Raw genomic sequence first — 21,562 nt, 5'->3', positions numbered from 1 at the left:
TTTTCTCCCTCAAACAGTCCTTACCTTAGCAAAAAGGGTTTTCCCTGTACCCGGAGGCCCATACATTAGAATATTTCGGTACAGTCCCTTGTTGCTCTTTGTGTTGCGGGTTGCTATGGCGATATCTCTCACACGTTCCTCCAATTTGGGCTGTCATAGAAAATGGGAATTGAGTGAAAGTGGAAAAAGAGACTCATAACAAATAAATTCAATTTCTCCAGGCACAGAACTGCGTATATGTAACATATAAAACTCACACTCAACACCACCCCCTCAAGCGCATCCTGTGGCTTGCTCATCACACGTTTACCAACCTGGGAGGAAAAAGAAACGTATCTAGTTTAACTTTACAATGGAATATTATCTTTCATACACAATGAACAAACGCCATTACATTACCCAAAGCCATTTGCCGCAAGGGAAAAAGCAAGATACTGTGGACATGGGATCAGAAGATGCTGGAAATACACAGCAGGTCAGGCAGAGGGGAACAGTTAACCCTTCAGGCCACTGACCTTCCTCCATTTGAAATACTGACTCAATGTTTCTCTTTATAATTGAGAAACGTTTCCAGCCTTTTTTTGATAGTTCAGTATTAGGAATATTTCATGTAACTGTCACTAAATTCCCAAATACATTAATAAACAATTGAAAGCATTGAGTGTACAGCTGGGCCACATTATCAACTTTACCTTGAACTACATTATAACAATTTTATACTTTACCAAGATTTGTTGAAATGATGCAACAATGTCCCCCTCAATGTCAGTAAACAAAAGATAGTCATTGACTTCAAGCAGCACAGTGGAAGACATGCCTCTGTCTACATCAAAGGTGATGAAGTGGCAATGGTTGACAGCTTCAAGTTTCTAGCTGTTCAGAACACCAACAATCTGTCCTGGTCCCTTCACACCGACATTATAGTTAAGAAAGCCCACCGACATCTCTACTTTCTCAGAAGGAGAAAGAAATTTGGCACATCCACTACGACTCTCACCGACTTTTACAGATGCATCATAGAAAGCATCCTTTCCAGATGCATCATAGCTTGGTATGGCTCCTGCACTGTCCAACACCGCAAGAAACTACAAAAAGTTGTGAACGCAGCCCAGTCCATCATACACCAGCCTTCCATCCCAGCAAGAACATCTACAATTCCTGCTGTCTTGGGAAAACAGCCAGCATAATCAAGGATCGCACACACCCTAGACATACTCTCTTCCACCTTCTTACGTCACAAAAAAGATGCAAAATTTTGAGAACATGTGCCAACTGCTCAAGAACAGCTTCTTCTCTGCTATCGTCAGACTTTGAATGTCTGAATACATATTAAGCCGATCTTTCTCCTCAACCTATCTGTAACTGCAGCACAATATTCTGCATCCTTTTCTTTTCTTCTCCCCTACTCTACGAACAGTATATTTTGTTTACACAGTTTGCAAGAAACAATACTTTTCACTGCATCCCAATACATGTGACAATAATAAGACAATTCAATTCCATTAGTTTTTTGAGATACATTGTTCACAGACAAAAAGACTAAAAAATAAACATGGTTCACTAGTGAATTCTTGCTCCCTCCTCCCCAACTGCCCCCAACACACATTCAAAACTTGATAAAATTGAGTTCTCACAAATCATTGAGGCACTGCTACTCACTCACCCATCCCACACAAATGGGACACCAATCACGTCTCATCCTGTGGTCACATTTTTACCCTAAGAGGTATGATTTAAAAGCATTTTCACTAGGAACTGCAATGATGCAGGAATTGTGGAACAGTTCTGCAGTTGCTGCTGTGGAGGTTTGACTTCATGTTATCTCACTAAATATAAAAAAATGTAATTATTGAAAATAAGATGTGTAGAGAGGAGATTCAAAACTTCTCACAACTGACCGACAGACACCAAGACACACAGAAATTGACCCAGGCCCCAGCACACTTCCAGGAGTAAAAAGTATTTAATTTAAAGTGAATCTTAGCCCTTTAGATGGGCCAAGGAAGGACACCAGCCATTTAATGCATGACTCAAAACCCAACCGAATCTGCATAAACACAATAATGAAGGTTTAGTTTAGCCTATTACTCATTTTTTTTGCAGAGTACATAAAGTTATTAACACATTAATACTCAAGTTACAAATATGTTCCATGAAATCAAATTTCTTTTTAATGTACATTTTAAATGACATTGATGGGTGCCACTTTATACCTGCATCATGAAAACCACCCTGGGTATTAGGTAGCAAAGCTCTGATTGTTCTGGAATGGCTGTAGATTGGTGGCTGTTGCCTGAGAGAAAGGTTATGTCTGTAAGGATTAACCCCAGGGCTGTGCTGGGTTTCATAATGCAACTGGTCCTCATTAGTCAGAGAACATTCCCCATTTGAGAATCAGTCTAGGCCTGAACTTTCTGTTCAGATCACCAAAACGCTCAAGTTTGCATTACCTTGATTGGGTGCTTCAACGCTTCTACTAATGTAATGCGGGATGTATCTCGAACCAGTGAAGGCTTTCCCAGCCGAGCCTCAATGTATCGTCCAGCAACTCCCGTAGCATTCTTGGCAGAGTAAACGCCAACAGCCAGCAGTGTTAGCCCAGCCACCTAAAGATAAAGCAATGCCAGAAAAAGTAATGAGTTATAGTGATGCCTTAGAGGATGGCACAATTATTCAGCTTATAAAACATGCAGGCTTTTTTTAATCAACACATTTCATTGACATAATTAGAAGGATATTTAAAGACATGAAATATCTTTTAAACATTCAACAACACGTACTTGCCCCATCAGGTACATTTTTCAGGAAGAAATGTTATCTCTATTTAATCATAGATTTAACTCCCCCTTCAAAATCACTCTACAATGCAAGTATAATCTATCCCATCGTGTGCAAAATCCAGCTATTTCCTCTCCTTTGGGGACGTATACGTCAATGAAAATCTCAGCTGAACTATATTCCACTAGCTCTTCCACTCATGACAGACTACTGTAACCCATCGAGTACCCCATCTCCACACTCCCGCCCCCTCCCAATCTATTCCAAGTAACAGGCAGCATGGTGGCACAGTGGTTAGCACTGCTGCATCACAGCAACAGGGATCTGGGTTCAATTCTGTCCTTGGGTCAGTGTCTGTGTGGAGTTTCCACATTCTACCTGTTTCCGTGTGGGTTTCTTCCGGGCGCTCCAGTTCCGCCCCACACTTCAAAGGTTTGTGGGTTAGGTTGATTGGCCATGCTAAAATGCCCCTTAGTGCCAGAGGGATTAGCAGGGTAAATAAAGGCTTACAGGAATAAGGCCTGGGCGGGATTGTGGTCAGAGCAGACTTGATGGGCTGAATGGCCTACTTCTGAACTGTAGGAATTCTATGATGCTACAAATTCTTAAGAGCCCCATGTTTATTGGCATTTATACAACTTGATTTTAGAAGAGGTGACACCAAACATTCTAGATATAGAAGACACAGAGTCAGCAGGAGACCTCACTCTGTTCTATTAAAAAACAGCAAGCATCCAAATCACACAGTGCACTCCACTGGCAGAATTTCAAAAGAATAAAGATAATGGAGAATGGGGAAAACAATTAGACAACACCAAATGTGGGCTTCAAAGGCCTGTAAAGGGAAAGTAGACTAGGGAAATCAACTGATATCAGGAAAGAATGAACTGAATAACTGGGGACGGTGCAGTGTGCCATATGCTTTAATGGTGAGAAGGCAGGGATGGCGGAGGGTGTGCGGCAAGCTTTACCCAGAATTTAGATGGAACTGGAGGGTAAAGTTCAGAGATGCTAGAGTCAAACAAGGGATGCTGTTATTGCTCCCAACGCAAACTTACATTAAGTACTGTGTAGATTGCTACCAGCCCTGTCCCATCTGCTTTTATACAGGTCTGGGAACTAACTGGAAACTAACAGCTGAAAGTGTGCACAGTTAATGGATAACCTGAGTTGTGGCACCACTTGTTTTATTTCCATATTTCCACCGTACTCATTTCAATGAAAACATCACCCCTCCAAACCTTTCAGAAATTCTGAAGTAAAAGCAAACACTTCATAAAAACCCTAAGATCAAGACAAAAAAAAAACTGCCATATAATTATGCAGTAAGCTAAACCAGTCAAATATTATTGAATTACAAACTTAATTTGTGATAAGGAACTGGTCAAACCGGACAGAAAGAACATAGAACATTACAGCACAGTACAGGCCCTTCGGCCCTCAATGTTGCGCCGACTAGTGGAACCAATCTAATGACCCTCTAACCTAAACTATTCCAATGTTATCCATATGCCTATCCACTGACCATTTGAACGCCCTTAAAGTTGGCGAGTCCACAACTGCTGCAGGCAGGGCATTCCACGACCTTACTACCCTCTGAGTAAAGAAAACAAGGGTGTCCAGGGTATTGGGGCAATACAGAACGAACGCAAGTAAATGCCAACACTTGCAGAATCTGAATTTTAAGACAGATCAAACACTACAGCACAACTCCCTGAGGAGATCTGTTCAAGATAGTCCATTTTCACTAGTCTCCAAGGACCTGGTGCTTACTACATTGTCATATTAATATGCAGCATAAGAGCATGCTCCAGATTCAAGGGCAATCACTGTGCTTTTACTGAGAGGGGTTTACAACCCATTCTTTCAATTATACCCAGGAGAGCACGTGGAACATATGATTTATTGCCCACAAGTGTCATAAATAAACATTAGGGTTTCATTTTGAAAAATACCATGAAAATGGCAAACTGTCAGCTGACTGAGGCATACAACCAGTAATTGAGGCAAAGGGAACATGCAATCACTTCCAGATCAACTATAGATAGCAACTTCATCTCCAGCAAGAGTCTGAGCATGAATCCAACATCCCAGGAAGATGGTTATTATGGGGCTTCTTGTGGAGTACAGAGATCTATGTAAAGTCTCAACAATTACCACCTGCAACTTTTGGCAATGTTTCTTGCCCATTAGGAATATGCTGGGAGAACAAATCCACTTTATTCTTTTATGAACTGTAATTGCTGCACCACGCATTCCCAGAGTTCATGACAGTCTGCGGAGACATCTGTTGTCAAAGAGCGGAGGCCAAGCCAAAGAAGGACCAGTGTACAAAGTGGAAGCTATCAAGTGGTTTGTCAAGGACCATGAACTGAACAATCTTAAAGTAGGATCCTGAGCTTCTTCCTTTCCAGAAAAGGAAGGTCTCCTTTGCTCAACATTACAGAACTGCACACAAGACATCCACACAGAATCCACAGCTTCAATATCTCACTCAAAATCTGAATTCTTCAGTCATTGTTTCTTGACAAGGGGTGCCACAAATCAGGTTTTCCATTAACTGTGCACACTTTCAGCTGTTAGTTTCCAGTCAGCACTTGTGTTAAACTCAAGCAAAAAAAAACAATCACCTGCAAGGTCAGCTCATTTTTAAACCTTACTAGTTGCCAATTAAAACCTGGAGCACATCTCAGCTTGACAGTTCAAGAATATAAACCCAAAAGTTAAAAATGAAGGATATTTCAACAACAAGCTTTGACAGTGCATGACACAACAGTAAGAATATCCGACATTTCCAATTATTGTATAGCTCAGATAATTTAAGTGGCAAAGTCACTAAACAAAGCACTAGCCTGGAACACTTCTGCAAACAGCAATCGATACTGGGTCAATGGTTAATTTATGACTGAAATTGATAATTTCCTTTGACTAGAAGTATCAAGGGATGCAGACAACGGTTGTTACGTAGTTAGCAGAAAGATTAAAAGCTATTTTACTGAGTGGTCGGAGAGGCTCAAGGGCCTATCTCTATTCCGACAAGCCATACAACTTCAAAAAGGTGATTCCTTTAAACTGGTTGGGTTACTAATACTGTCTGATGATATCTGATCTTATCCCTCACTGCAATATTTAGTCAACCTTCATAAGGATCTCCATTAGTACTGGTACCCTCTGGTGCTTAAAATGAGATATTGCATGCATGGAAATGCAGCCCTTGAAGATCACAAGATAGACAAGTTCATTGGTATGGAATACAGCAAGCAATGTTTCCAGATCACATCATCTAAATGTTTCTCAAGTAATTCCAGTGGTTTTGTCTTCACCAGCCTACCAGAACACTAACCCAAATGCCACTGATTCTCATGCAAAATTGTCACCAACATATCATATCCCTTCATTTCACCAGTGTAAACCTTTCACTGGTTCTAATACTGTAGCATATTCTGATAAACTGCTCCCGATTTATTTGGGTGGCACAGTGGTTAGCACTGTTGCTTCACAGTGCCAGGAATCTGTGTTCAATTCCGACCTCAGGTCACTGTGTATATGGAGTTTTCACATTCTCTCTGTGTCTGCGTGGGTTTCCTCCGGGTGGTCTGGTTTCTTCCCACACTCCAAAGATGGGTGAGTTAGGTTGATTGGCCATGCTAAATTGACCCTCTGTCATGGGATTAGTAGTAGTAAATACGTGGGGCTCAGGAATAGGGCTTGGGTGGGATTGTTGTTGATACAGGCTTGGTAGGTTGAATGGCCTCTTTCTGCACCACAGGGATTCTATGGTTCTATCTCATAATCCCACTTATCTTGCAGACTTCTATATACTTTCTCCTTAGTCATTTCCTTTCAAAACTCAAGTAACATGGTTTCTTCACTCTTCAAAAGCTTAATTCTTTGATGCCATCTCCAGTCTTGTGGCCCTTCACTGCACAGCCTCTGGGGTTTTGATGGTTGACTTGATTTGATGAAAACTGAACCCAGTACACAGGACCAGTATGCTGCACAGCTTTAGTGCAAGGTCTTCCGATTTACATTTAATTCACCCAGCAATAGGATATCAGCATTTTACTTTCCGTGTTCTGCCCCAGAAGTCTGACAATCGCCGGGGAATACTGCATCTCTCCTTCTCACTTACTGTAGCTGTCACTTTGTCCCAGTCGGACACGAAGGCACGGAATCCTTCCCCAAACACTGCACCAGCTGTCCTGAGTGAAAGGAGAAAGTAGAGCAGTCAGCGCACCTCAAAACAGCATGAGCAGCTGCACAGAAGTGTAAACACAGTCGCAGTCTCTTAAAGGGAAGTGCAGGAAGTAGAAGGATGCCTTTGGCACAGGAATTGCATTATTTTGCTCACAGGCTAAGGGCTGGACAAGCATCCAAAACACTCACATCCACTCCATTTCGAAGCAAGGCAAAGAAAAATTTCATTCAATTATGCAGTATGAAACTGACCCCATAATACGAGTGTGTCAGCCTCAAATTTCTGCTCCTATATTTTCAGTTGCAGAATTTTCATTTTTAAGAATGGAGCATGTCTTGACCTTAATCCCCAGCTATCTTCCGAGTTTGTGGGAAACCCCAATAGAGTGAACTATAAAGAGATGTTTGTGTATATTTTAAACAGCTTCTAAATTTAACATGTACCACTAACTATTGCCCAAGTGCCTCATGATAATTTACTTTCCTAAAATTCTGGCGTCAATACTGAGATTGCATGATAGTTACCCAATGTCTTAACTAGCTAAGTTTTTGGGGTCTGCAAACAAATTGTTTAAAATATGCTGTGGGTATGATAAAGCTGGGAGGAGGTTCATACAAAACATTAATCTGTTGGATTGAATGGCCTGCTTTGGTGCTGTAAATTTCTATGCCAAAAACTTCAATGGAAAATGGCAATAAAAGGACAGGGAGGGCTGTATTGCAGGTAATGGAACAGCACGCTGAAAATGGCATACAGTTCAGTTATACATTCAGAACATGAAAGTCAACCCAAACATTTTGAAGATCCAGTTTGCAAGATGTATTTTTTCTTTATTTATTCAAAGGATGCCAGCTTTGCAATTAGGAATGGACAATAAATGCTGGCTTAAAGGCCCCAAGGACAGCACGGTGGCTAGCGCTGCTGCATCACAGCACCAGGGACCCAGGTTCAATTCCTGGCTTGGGTCACTGTCTGTGCAGTCTGTACGTGCGCCACGTGTCTGGGTGGGTTTTGTCCAGGTGCTCCGGTTTCCTCCCTCAGTCCGAAAGACTTGCTGGTTAGGTGCATTGGCCAGGCTAAATTCAGTGTATGTGAACAGACAGAGTGTGCGGACAAGGGGATTTTCAGAGTAAGTTAATTGCAGTATTCATGTAAGCCTACTTGGGACACTAATAAAGAAACTAAACTAAAACACATCCCCTTGAATGAAATTAAAAAATAGCCTGAAGCTACTTCATCTGACAAGGGCCAGACTTAAGAAGTTGGACCAAAGAGCCAAACAGATTTGAAACAGTTACTTTAATTCCAGCCTATTTCACATCACCCTGGCGTGGAATTGTAGGTGGTATTAATCACTAAGCCCTTTTCAACGGATTGCCAGTGAGGGAAAATCTGGTCCAGTATATTAGAAGGATATGGGTGCAAAAATGTATTAATAGCAGCAGTTCTTCCCTGAAAGGAGAAGGTAGCAGAACCATCACAATTTAATGCTAAACCATGAGATGCCTGTGAAGCGTTAATTTCTTCAGCAAACAATGAGTCACTAGGGCCTACATTCGGCAGTTCAATGTCAAGTGTTTTAATTACTATCATTATCATCCATTTGAGGACATTTCTATTACACTGTGAAACATCACTGCACCTTCACTGGCTGTATATACTAAAGGGAGCAGATAGAACAAGGCCCAGATATTAATGGGGAGGAAAATGTTGCGATAGTTTGACGAGGAAGGAAGAGAACAGATCAGTCCCGTTTTATTGACTGTAATCAACATTTCCTTCTATCTAACACTTACTTAATGGAGTCAAGGACAGTCTGACGATGCTCTGCAGCTTTCAACCGAATCTGCTCTCTGATCAGATCGGCGTTCTCTCGCTCAACCTTGCCACGAGCCTTGGCTTCAGCTTCAATTCGAAGCATCTCATTCTTGTGTCGGAGCTCCATCTCATGTTCAATGGTGGCTACATGGGGCAAAGAATTGTGAATCAGAACAATAGCCTTTCACCATGTTTTGGGGACAGAACAGTCATCTGTTCAGTAAAGACAAAGCCCTTGATGCTGAATCCTAGTCAGGATTTATTAGTAATGTAGAAAAAAGCATAGAAATCTGTTACAGGAGGAGGTCAATCTGTTCATCCTGTCTCTGATGGCCGCAAATGACCAATTCAATTCAAAACATCTCATTCCAGCTCTTTCTGTAGTCTTGAAAGTTGTGGTAACTTGAGTTTGTATTTGAGCACTTTTTAAATGCAGCAATGGTATCGTCTCTAGCACTCTTGCAGGCAGCAAGATCCAGAACCCATCACCCCCGGGTGAAATACTTTCTCCTCAACTCCCCTCTACTCCTTAGATCAATTATTTTAAATCCATGCCTCCTGGATATTGACCTCTGCCAAGGGAAATAAGTCCGGCCTAGGCCCTTCAACTAAAGCATTCATCGGACGTCCCTGACCCAAATAAATCAACTATTCCATCTTCTTTTGTAGTTAAATTCTCTTGGCAAAATCCTTATACCCTCTCTTCTTGATACCCTCTCTAGTGTGATCACAGTCTTCCTGTAATATGACCAGAACCGCACACTAGCTACGACCTCACTAATGATTGTGCAGTTCTGGCATAACCTCCTGCACTTCCATTCAATGACTGGATAATAAAAGGAAAGTATCCCTTCTTTATCTCTCTTGCTACCTTCATGAATCTGTGCACATGCACTCCAAGGTCACTCTGTTCCTTTACGTTTCTCAGTATCCTGCTTATGTATTCCCGCCATTTTCGTCTTCCCTAAATCCATCACCACAATTACCTGGAGTTAATTTTATTTATCACTTTTTACCCACAATTGACATCTTTCTGAAGTCTACAGCTTCCTTCCTCACTCTCAACGACATGATCAATATTTGCATCATGTAACTTATTATACGTACCCCTACATTTAAGCTTAAATCATTGACAAATATCACACAACCCAAGTGACCTGGTGCTGAGATCTGCAGAGACAACTTTCCAGTTACAAAAAACACCCATTGGCCATTCCTCAGACAGACCTCAGTCTGGATCCAACCTGTCACTTGCCCTCAAATCCTATGGACTTTTACCTTTCTGATCACTCTGCCAAGTGAGACCTTCTCAAGAGCCTTAGTGGATATCCATGTAGAGTATATCTGAGGTGCTATCCTCCCTATTCCTTCCCGAAAATATACAAACTAGTCAGACATGAGCTTCCTAACAAATCCAATCTGACTGTTGCCGCTGAATGAGACATGGATAGAGCAGGGTCAGGAATGGTTGTTGCAGGTCCCGGGGTTCAAATGCTTTAGTCGGAGTAGAGAAGGAGGTAGAAGGGGGGGAGGGGTAGCATTATTGGTCAAGGACTGTATCACAGTGTCAGAGAGGAAGTTTGATGAGGACTTGTCTGTTGAGGTAGTATGGGCGGAGATTAGAAATAGGAGAGGAGGGGTCACCCTGTTGGGAGTCTTTTATAGACCTCCTAAAAGTTCTAGAGAGGTTGAGGAAAGGATTGCGGAGACGATCCTGGTTAGGAGTGAAAGTAATAGGGTAATTGTTATGGGGGACTTTAACTTTACTAATATTGATTGGAATTGCTATAGCTCTAACTCGTTAGAGGGGTCAGTTTTTGTACAAAGCGTGCAGGAGGGTTTTTTGAGTCAGTATGTAGATAGGCCAACTACAGGTGAGGCTATATTGGATTTGGTGCTGGGAAATGAGCCAGACCAGGTGCTAGACTTGGAAGTTGGTGTGCATTTTGGTGATAGTGACCACAATTCGGTTACGTTCACCTTAGTGATGGAAAGGGATAGGCATGAACCTCGGGACAGTAGTTTTAGCTGGGGGAAGGGTAATTATGAGGCCATTAGGAGAGAATTAGGAAGCATAGGTTGGACTAGGAGATTACAGGGACTGGGAATGTCCGAAATGTGGAGTTTTTTCAAGGAGCAGCTACTGCGAGTCTGTGATAGGTATGTCCCTGTCAGGCAAGGAGGAATTGGTAGGGCTAGGGAACCGTGGTGCACTAAAAAAGTTGATTCGTTGGTTAAAAAGAAAAAGGAGGCTTATGTTCGGATGAGACTTGAGGGCTCGGGTAGTGCACTAGAAAACTTTAGATTGGCTAGGAGGGAGTTGAAGAGTGAGTTAAGAAGGGCTAAAAGAGGACATGAGAAGACTTTGGCTGATAGGATTAAGGAGAATCCTAAGGCGTTCTATAGGTATGTCAAGAACAGAAGGTTGGTTAGGGCAAGATTAGGGCCAGTTATAGACAGCAGAGGGAAGTTATGTGTGGAACCGGAAGAGATTGGAGAGGCATTGAACCAATATTTCTCTTCGGTGTTCACGCAGGGTGACATGAATATAGCTGAGGAGGACACTGGGTTGCAGGGGAGTAGAATAGACAGTATTACAGTTGATAAGGAGGATGTGCTGGATATTCTTGAGGGTTTGAAAATAGATAAGTCCCCTGGTCCGGATGGGATTTACCCTAGGATTCTCTGGGAGGCAAGAGAAGTGATTGCAGAGCCTCTGGCTCTGATCTTCAGGTCGTCGTTGGCCTCTGGTATAGTACCGGAAGATTGGAGGTTAGCGAATGTTGTCCCATTGTTTAAGAAGGGGAACAGAGACTTCCCCGGGAATTACAGACCGGTGAGTCTCACTTCTGTTGTGGGCAAGGTTTTAGAAAAAATTATTAGGGATAGGATTTATAGTTATTTGGAGAGTAATGAATTGATTGGAGATAGTCAGCATGGTTTTATAGCGGGTAGGTCGTGCCTTACTAACCTTATTGAGTTTTTTGAGAAAGTGACCAAAGAGGTGGATGGGGGTAAGGCAGTTGACGTGGTATATATGGATTTTAGTAAGGCGTTTGATAAGGTTCACCATGGTAGGCTTCTGCAGAAAATGCAGATGTATGGGATTGAGGGTAATCTAGGAAATTGGATCAGGAATTGGCTAGCAGATAGGAGACAGAGGGTGGTGGTTGATGGTAAATATTCGTCATGGAGTTCAGTTACGAGTGGTGTGCCTCAGGGATCTGTTTTGGGGCCACTGCTGTTTGTAATTTTTATTAATGATCTGGATGAGGGTATAGTTGGGTGGATTAGTAAATTTGCTGATGACACCAAAGTCGGAGGTGTGGTAGATTGTGAGGAAGGGTGTCATAGTTTGCAGGAAGACTTGGACAGGTTGCAGAGCTGGCGGATGGAGTTTAATGCGGAGAAGTGTGAGGTAATTCACTTTGGTAGGAATAACAGATGTGTTGAGTATAGGGCTAACGGGAGGACTTTGAATAGTGTGGATGAACAGAGGGATCTAGGTGTATGTGTACATAGACCCCTGAAAGTTGGGAATCAAGTAGATAGGGTTGTTGAGAAGGCATACGGTGTCTTGGCGTTTATTGGTAGGGGGATTGAATTTAGGAGTCGCAGCGTCATGCTGCAACTGTACACAACTCTGGTGCGGCCGCACTTGGAGTACTGTGTGCAGTTCTGGTCCCCACATTACAGGAAGGATGTGGAGGCTTTGGAGAGGGCGCAGAGGAGGTTTACCAGGATGTTGCCTGGTATGGAGGGGAGGTCCTATGAGGAGAGACTGAGGGATTTGGGGTTGTTTTCGCTGGAAAGAAGGCAGCTAAGAGGGGATCTTATTGAAACATATAAGATGATTAGAGGTTTAGATAGGGTGGACAGTGATAGCCTTTTTCCTCGGATGGAGAAATCTAGCATGAGGGGGCATGGCTTTAAATTAAGGGGGGGTAGTTGTAGGACGGATGTCAGGGGTAGATTCTTTACCCAGAGGGTGGTGAGGGATTGGAATGCCCTGCCTGCTGCGGTTGTAAATGCGCCTAGTTTGGGGGCGTTTAAGAGATCCGTGGATAGGTTTATGGACGAAAAGGGATTGGTTTAGGTTAGTGGGTCACTGTTTTTTTTTAAACTGGTCGGCGCAACATCGTGGGCCGAAGGGCCTGTTCTGCGCTGTAATGTTCTATGAATCCAAATCTTTCTAATTGACGACTAACACTGTCCCATCAAAATTCTTTTAAATAATTTTCACATTAAGATGATTGACCAATAACCACTCAGTACTGTTTTAAAACGGACAATGTTAGCCATCTTCCAACACCTAATCTGTAGCCAGAAATGACTATTAAGAGTCTCCATTATTTTTCCCCTTGCTTCTTTTAGCAACCTGGGAAACAGTCCATCTAGGCCTGTTGATTTATTCACTTTTAAAGATGCTAAATCCCTCAATATTTCATGATTATGGTTTACCACACCTTGTATTTCACACTCCTCCTCAGCCACAATGTCTGCATCGCACACCTATTCTGTAAAGCAGGCCCAAAATATTAAGAACCATGGCCATGTCTTCTGCCTTCACACACAAAGTTAATCTTCAAGTTGTAAAAAGCTTTCCTCTTTCCTTAGTTAACTATTCTTTATTTCATTTTTAAACTTTCCTTCATTATTCAGAAGAACAGTGCCTTCACTGCCCCAGTGGGACACCACAAATGTTAAATTGAGAAGCGGCAAACGAACAGAAAAGACCAGTCGAGAGGCAGTGACAGGCAAAGTTTGATGGAATGAGAGCAAACATTTTGGTATGGCTCCTGCTCTGCCCAAGACCACAAGAAACTACAAAATTTGTGAATGCAGCCCAACCCATCTCACAAGGCAGCCTCCCATCCACTGACTCCGACTACACTTCCCACTACCTTGGCAAAGCGGCCAACATAATTAAGGACCCAATGCACCCTGGACCTTCTGTCTTCAATTTTCTTCCATTGGAAAAAGATACAAAAATCTGAGGTCACATACCAATCGAGTCAAGAACAGCTTCTTTCTTGCTGCTGTCAGACTTTTGAATGGACTTACTTTGCATTAAGTTGATCTTTCTCTACACGCTTGCTATGACTGTAACACTACATTCTGCACTCTCTCATTTCCTTCTCTATGAACAGTATGTTTTGTCTGTATAGCGCTCTGGAAACAATACTTTTCACTGTATGTTAATATATGTGACAATAATAAATCAAATCAAAGGCAAGTGAACAGCCTCATTCCAATTTACAAGTTATAAACATTCAAATAAAGATTGCATCATATGCCAGACTTTGTAGAAGAATTATTTCACAACTATATTTTAAAAAATTCAACACATTAGCAATCACTGAAGCACAACTTTAGGGCCATGATTCCCTTTCAAAGTGGAACCAATCCCAGCAATTAAGCCAGAGTGCAAGGGCCACCTGTTGCAGGTGCAATAAAAGGAGGGAACACCTCCAGTAAAACATAACTGTGGTCGTAAATGAATAAATCTACACGGAAAAAGGTTACAAAGGCAGTTAATATTTTCAATGTTGGTTTAAGATATGCCATATAGGTGTCCTGATTGTTCACACTTCTCAGTATGGGTGCCACTGCCGCTGACATTTAAAAAAATAATCTTTGCAAAACCTGCAGGCTCATTATAAAGAAAAAACTGAAACCCAAAATCTTCACTCAGCTGAGCAGCAACTATAATGATCCAGATCGGAACAATAAAACAGGAAGCTAAATTATGTTATAACTCCCTTTATCTACGACTGAGGGAGATATTCGAACTTCCTTTCAATCAAAGCGCCTTAATCTCAACAGCTAACAGGTCTTTACTCATTTACCTCCAACTCCCCGATCCCACACAGCTCTTTTATTAGACCCAAGCAGTTAGGATTTGCTTCAACTTATTCCACCAGGCACTCAATTTAAAAAGCAGCAACCAATTCAAGATTCACTTACATTTTAACATTAACCTTCTAATGTTAAAACAATCCAAATTTTATTTAACAAGAATTATAATCGAAATATCTTACCTCTCCGCATAGATTCCTGTTTCAAAACAGATTCTTCTTGTTTCCTCAAGTTATCCTCATTTAACAGTTGCTAATAAAAACAAGGAATGATCGCTATTTGAAACAATGATGTTTACTGCTCATCCAACTGTCATTTCATTTGTGTGAAGCACTGAGGGCATTTCAGCTTATAGCTATAACGTATAACAAATATAGAATTTTATCATTCATAATCCATAACTGGGCAATGGTCTTCCTTATGTATATTAAGAGTACAATATCATTCTTTCAAAAAAAAATGTAATCTTTGAATGTATTTTATCACCCAGCGGCTTGAGGGCAGTTCACATTTTAACATGATCAGTAAGACACTGCAATTCAATTGATCCAAAGTCACTCTGCTATTGCCCTCAAACATACTTTAATTCTTTCTGAACCATGCAGTTATTTGCTGACTTCAGTGCTGCGCTGTACTTGACTGTCCCATACTGTACTTGGTTGCAGTCTCAGGCACGTATCAGGAACTTGTTCAGAGTGAAAGAGAAGTGTTGGAGCCTCCTCTGATGGCAGAGGTTGGTACTGCAGCACAACGATATGCTAATAATGACTCATTTACCACCGCCGAGAGATTTGAGTGCAAGAATCTAGCCTGCTACTCCAGTACAGTCCTGTACTGTCAGAGGTGTAGTCTTTCAAATGTGAAATTAAAATGAAAATTTTGTCTACTCAAATCAAATAAATGGAATAGATCTTATAGCACTACCTTGAAGAGCAGAATTCAGGCCCATGCTTATCACTCAGCCAACATGTAAAACAGATCTAATGATTATTTCATTGCAGGTCATGAGATCTCGCTGGTGTGCATACTATCTGCCATATTGCAAATGGCACGTCTTGAGTGTAGAGTGACTTGTGAAAGGCAATATATAATTGCAGGTCTTTCTTTTAATGTCATATAATCTACAAAGCAAGGCTTTACAAGTTGACTGACTGCAGCAGGAGGGAAGCTCAGTGGCTACCTCTCCAAATGTGTACCACTTCATTATTCCTACAATTGAATTGCATCTGTTGTGTTTCACCAATCTGTCTATGAGCACTAAAGTCTCTTGTGATCCTCTTCATTATTTACCACATTCCTGGATTTTGTGCCACCTGCAAAATTTGCAACTGTGTTTTGTATACCAAAGTCTAGATCACTGGAAGGGCAGCTGTCCTAATGCAGAGAGCTGGGGAGCAATACTACGTAGCTTCTTCTGGTCTGAAAAACAAAACACTACTGTTTTCTGTCTCTCAACCAACTTTGTATCCACATTGCCATCATCCCTTTTATCCCATTACTTTAGTTTTGTTAATAGGCCTGCTGTGTGGTACTTACAGTAAAAAGTCTGACAACACCAGGTTTTAGTCCAACCTATTTATTTGATAATATACTCACAAGCTTTCAGGGTTAGCCCCTTCGTCAGGTGCCAAACAACAAGTCCACACACAAGAAACACACTATCTGAAAGACATGCTGGTTAGGTGCATTGACCCAAACAAGCACCGGAGTGGTGACTAGGGGAATTTCACAGTAACTTCACTGCAGTGTTAACGTGAGCCTTACTTGTGACTAATAAAATTTAAAAAAATTTCAAAGTATTCAAACAAGTTAGTCAAATGTGATCTGGTTTTAACAAATCTACACCAACTTTCTCCAACTGTTAATTGCATTGTAGATTACAGTCTTTAAGCTTCCCTCTACACAAACTTTAGGCAAAACTAGCTAGCAATTACTGGGTTTATCCCTCCACCCTTAGTTAAACAAGAGTGTAGCATTTATAATTCTTTCATCTGGTATCATCTCATATCCAAAGAAACTTAAAACACTGCAGAGACTCTGGCTGCATCTTCTTTCTTTATATCTTTCAGTAAACTAGGATGTAACCTATATGGATCAAGTCACTTTTCCTTTTTGAGGGTTGCTGACTTTTTAAGTATAACCATTTTATTTATTTTTATGCTATCTGATATCATTACTGCCTTCTCCTTTACTGCCACCTTAGCAGCAGCTTTTTGCCTAGTACAAAGTGCCCATTTAGTTCCTCATCTATGCAAGTTGCTTCCTTTTGATCTATAACTAATTGCACCCTTCATCCAAATATCCTTTTACTATTGTGTATTTTATTATAAAAAGACTTCTGCGTTTTCTTTGTCAGCCACTACTTGTACATTTCAGTTCTATATTCAAAAGGAACAAAAGATTTAAGGAGATTGCTTACACCTCCAGACCACTGAAAATGAAAGCATCACACTACTTACTTGCTGGCGGAGTTGGTCATCATATCGTTGCCGTGCCAGTTTGTCCTGATACTGAGCTCGCTGCAGAACAAAGGTGACAAATTTAGTTTGTGAGCTTGAAACTTTCCTAATTTTTGAAAGTTACAGGAACAGCCAGTCACACCAGCAACAGGAATATTGGGTCAGTATCAAGATAAATCCGAATCCAAGTGGTGATCGTATCAACAGCAAGTGAGTGCCTTTGATAACATCCATTGCTTAGTTTGAATTCCTAAGTTTAAAGCCTGATCCTTCTCACCAGAGGAATATCACATGTCTGATGTGGGCACAGAATGTTGCTACCACAATATTACAACCAGTGACAAGATGTTCATAGAATCATACAGTGCTAAGAGGTCCTTCAGCGCATCAAGTCCCCACCAATACATTAGAAGCACCTGAACTCCCATCTAATCCAACCTGCCAACACTTGGCCCATAGCCCTGAATGTTATGTGCTAAGTGCTCATCCAGATACTTTTTAAAGGATGTGAGGCAACCCACCTCCACCACCCTCCCAGACAGCACATTCCAGACTGTCACCACCCTCTGAGTAAAAAGGTTTTTCCTCACATTCCCCCCTAAACCACCTGCCCCATCACCTTGGACCTATGTCCACTCTTGACTGACTCTTCAACTAAGGGAAACAGCTGTTCCTTATCCACTCTGTCCATGTCTCAAACTTGAGCACCTGAATCAGGTCGCTCCTCAGTCTTTTCTGCTCCAACAAAACAACCTAAGCCTATCCAAACTCTCTTCACATCTTAAACGTTCCCAGGCAACATCCTGGTAAATCTTCTCTGCATCTCCTCCAATGCAATCACATCCTTCCGATAATGTGGCGACCAGAATGGCACACAGTACTCTAGCTGTGATCTTCCAAAGTTCTATTGAATTCCCTGCTTTTGTAATCTATGCCTTAATTGATAAAGGCAAGTGTCCCACAACGTTTTTTCCACCCTACTAACATATCCTTCCACTTTCAGTGATCACTAGACAAACATGCCAAGGTCCCTTTATTCCACAGAACTTCCTAGTGACCCACTATTCATTGAATACTTTCTTATCAAATTATTCCTTCCAAATGTATCACTTCACACTTAAGTGTTAAATTCCATCTGCCACTTCTCTGCCCATTTGACCATTCCATCAGATGATTTTATCTTCTCCCCTTTAAGCCAAGCTCATGTTCATATCATGCCTTTTCCTAAGCTCAGAGAAATGAGGAGACTGCTCCCAGTTTTCTCTGAATGGTGTTTTTACCAATTCTCTAGGAGCTAAGCAGCAATGACGCACTCTGAACTCCAGGAGACTGCCATTTGGCCCGTCGAGTCTGCACCAACTCTGACAGAGCATCTTACCTAGATCCATTCTCCTGTCCTATCTCCACAACCTCATGCATTACCTTGGTAAACACCCACCCACACCTCCGCCCCCCCCCCCCCCCCCCCCCGGACCAACCAACCTACAAGTCTTTGGACACTAAAGAGTAATTTAACATGGCCAATCCACCTAACCTGCACATCTTTGGACTGAGAGAGAAAACTGGTGTAAACCCATGGATACGGAGAGAACGTGCAAACTCCACACAGACACCCAGGACTAGAATTGGACCCCAGTCCTTGGCAGGGGAGTCAATAGTACTAACAACTGTGCCACTGTCTTGCTGAACTCACTCAACCCCTGCCTTCACTCTGAATTGATATCATGGGCACAAGCTGCAATCCATTTTAAGCATCCAGCCCCATGATTCTATGGTAAAATTACTAAAACTGGTGCAAACACTTACTGCCTGGTGCTGCCTTGTTTCTTCAGCCAGTGTTTTCCGCTTTTCTTCTCCCTGCACTTTGATCTGGTCGCTTTTGAGTTGCTCCACAGCAGCTTCATATTCCTGCAGACAGAAGCACAGCAAATCCAGTCCGTCAACAATCACTGGAACGATCCAGGAACAGGTTTGGAGACATCAGCAGATGGGAAATTATGAGGAATTTAGAAATATATAAAAATTGCACACACTCACAAAATCTACTGGAGAAGAGGTACAAGGAAAAATAAACAAAATACTGCAGATGCTGGAATCTGAAACAAGACCTGAGGATGCTGGAAAAACTCAGCAGGTCCGCAATCATCTATTAAGAGAAAAACAGATTTAATGTTTCAAGTCCTTTCACAGAACCGAAAGGAGGGAGAACATGTTATACCTGTAGAAAGTGCAACAAAAAGTGGCACATTTTAGCAACAAAAGACAGATGGTTTGGTGCAAGGGGGTTGCATGGAGGATATGGATGGGATTTTTGGGGGAGGGGGGTGGTGGGCAGCTCATGGAGGAGAAAGGTCAAAGCCTAAAGTTGCTGAACTCAATGTTGAGTCCCAAAGGCTGCAATGTACCCAACCAGAAGATCAGATGCTAGGGAAGGTGTGCCGGGCTTCACTGGAGCATAGCACCAGGCGAAGGACGGACATTAAGAGCAGGGTTAAGAGCAAGGTCCTGTGTTGAGATGGTAAGCAACAGGAAGGTTGCAATCACGTTTGTGGGCTGAGCAAACGTGAACAGTCACTTGGTCAGTGTAGAGAAGGCAAACAGCAAATACAATAGACCAAATTAAAGGAAGTGCAAGTGGAACAGTGCTTAGCCCAAAAGAACTGTTTAGGAACTTGAATGGTGAGGAGGTAAAGGGGACATGTGCTGCACTTTTTTTGAATGCAAGGCAAGGTGCCATGGGAAGGGGAATTGAGCAACTGGAGGAGTGGATCAGGGTGTAATAGAAGGAGCGCTCCCTGTGGAAGGCTGATAGGGGGTTGTGGAAATGTGTTTTATGGTAACATGCCACAGCTGGTAGAGAATTATGCTGAGTGCCCTGTAAATGACAGGTGGGAAGAAACCTCAGCAGAGAGGTCAAGGAAGGAAAGGGTCAGAGATGGTTCAAAATTGGAAGCAAAACTGATACATTTTCCAAGTCCAGACAAAAACAAGAACATGAGGCAGCATCAATACGGTCATCAATGTAACGGAGAGTGCGTTGCGGGAACAAGCCTAGAACCTGGAGTGTTCCACATAATCCACACATAACTGAGGCCCACAAGGACACCTATGCTCTGCAGTCTCTTTTCCTTCCCTATGTGCAGTATGTTTTATCTGTATAGTATGCATAAAACAATACTTTTCACTATATACTAATACGTGACATAATAAATCAAATACTATAGCCGCAGATGCAAGAATTTTTTTTTAACATTCAAACCAAAACACACATGATCATAAGGCATAAAAATTATTCTAAACGTGAAGAATCCTTTAGATAAACTATCACATTACAGGTTTTCACCCCCAAAACTTACAATAACTTTCAACATTTAAAACCCTGCCTATCACAGCTTCACTTTTAGCTGAAGTTAGTCAGGGTAAACCACATAGCACCAGTTACAGCAGTTGGAATTGATTTATCTCTGAACTAACAATTTCAAAGTCCACAAAACCAGCCAAAATGCACTGGTCAGAATCACAAGTAAATGAATAGACTGTTGCATCAGCTGTCCCGCCACTGGAGAAATCCCTGACACCTCAACCTAACTGTAGTCTCAGACTCCACCCAGGCAATCTCTAGTCCCACACTGTCCTTTAATCTCTGGAAATGTTGTACACTTGCTCTCCAAGCTGTGTGTCACGGCCCCCCCGCCCAGTCTCTGCCTTGATCTCCTTCCATTACACCATTCCCTCCCTGCTTCCATACCTTGATGCGGCCTTGGTGCTCCAGCTGGAGGGTTTGCTCCTGTAACCGGGAGAGGTCCAGCGCTTCCTTGGCGTGACCTGAATCAAAGAGAGGAAACATCAGCCAAGGCCCTGGGGGCTGGAATATATAAAGTGTAAAGCGGCTCAGCCCCATCCCAGCCCCGCGGCCTGGCTATCCCGAGCCAGGCTGAAGGTCACAGGCCATTCCCTCCCTCTCCACAATCATTTAAAGGGATTGAGGTGCCGCTCAGGACCCAAGGCCTAGTGAGTGAGTGAGTGAGTGATGTCCCCGGGTCTGTGACCACCGAGCTCAGGCCACTCACGGGATGCGTCCAGGTCCCGAGCCGCCTTGGCCGCGCGCTCCAGGCCGGTGGGGTCGAAGTTGCTCCATTTGTCCTTGCTGCGATCGCGGTCGGAGCCATCGCCGCCGCTTGGGGGTAAGGTGGGGGGCGTGGGCGGTAAGGACGAGGCCGTGTCCCCGGAGCCCGGCTGGCTCCCCTTGTTCAGGCCGAAGATCCAGGACATGGCGGCCACCTCCACACGCGCGCGCTGTAACCTTCAGTGCGCCTGCGCGAGCCGGCCCGGCGTTCCGTCCCTGCCACGCTCCCCATTGGCCAACACTCCGCCGCGCTGATTGGTCGGGCCCGTTCCGCCGTCACCATTGGTGAAGGCGCCGGGCCGTCCCGATCACTGATTGGGCGAC

At 42.7% G+C, this 21,562-nt stretch overlaps 1 protein-coding gene across 1 annotated transcript in view; it reads right to left on the bottom strand.

Moving 5' to 3' along the window:
• atad3 (ATPase family AAA domain containing 3) overlaps positions 1 to 21,401 on the bottom strand; it is a 49,211-nt gene extending 27,810 nt beyond the window's left edge. Inside the window, exons 1-10 of the mRNA XM_080215134.1 lie at positions 21,183 to 21,401; positions 20,861 to 20,937; positions 18,919 to 19,020; positions 17,113 to 17,172; positions 14,836 to 14,905; positions 8,773 to 8,938; positions 6,911 to 6,980; positions 2,451 to 2,606; positions 258 to 314; positions 25 to 150 (exon numbers count right to left, since the gene is read on the bottom strand). Of these exons, the coding sequence (XP_080071260.1) occupies positions 25 to 150; positions 258 to 314; positions 2,451 to 2,606; positions 6,911 to 6,980; positions 8,773 to 8,938; positions 14,836 to 14,905; positions 17,113 to 17,172; positions 18,919 to 19,020; positions 20,861 to 20,937; positions 21,183 to 21,384 (1,086 nt within the window). The 5' untranslated portion in view covers positions 21,385 to 21,401. The remainder of the gene's footprint in view (positions 1 to 24; positions 151 to 257; positions 315 to 2,450; positions 2,607 to 6,910; positions 6,981 to 8,772; positions 8,939 to 14,835; positions 14,906 to 17,112; positions 17,173 to 18,918; positions 19,021 to 20,860; positions 20,938 to 21,182) is intronic.
• Positions 21,402 to 21,562: the final 161 nt, after the last annotated feature.

The sequence above is a fragment of the Carcharhinus amblyrhynchos genome, chromosome 30 (genome assembly GCF_965287045.1).
Source record: "Carcharhinus amblyrhynchos chromosome 30, sCarAmb.v2.hapA, whole genome shotgun sequence".
Classification (NCBI taxonomy): Eukaryota; Metazoa; Chordata; class Chondrichthyes; order Carcharhiniformes; family Carcharhinidae; genus Carcharhinus; species Carcharhinus amblyrhynchos.
This window is presented reverse-complemented; position numbering and strand designations above follow the sequence as displayed.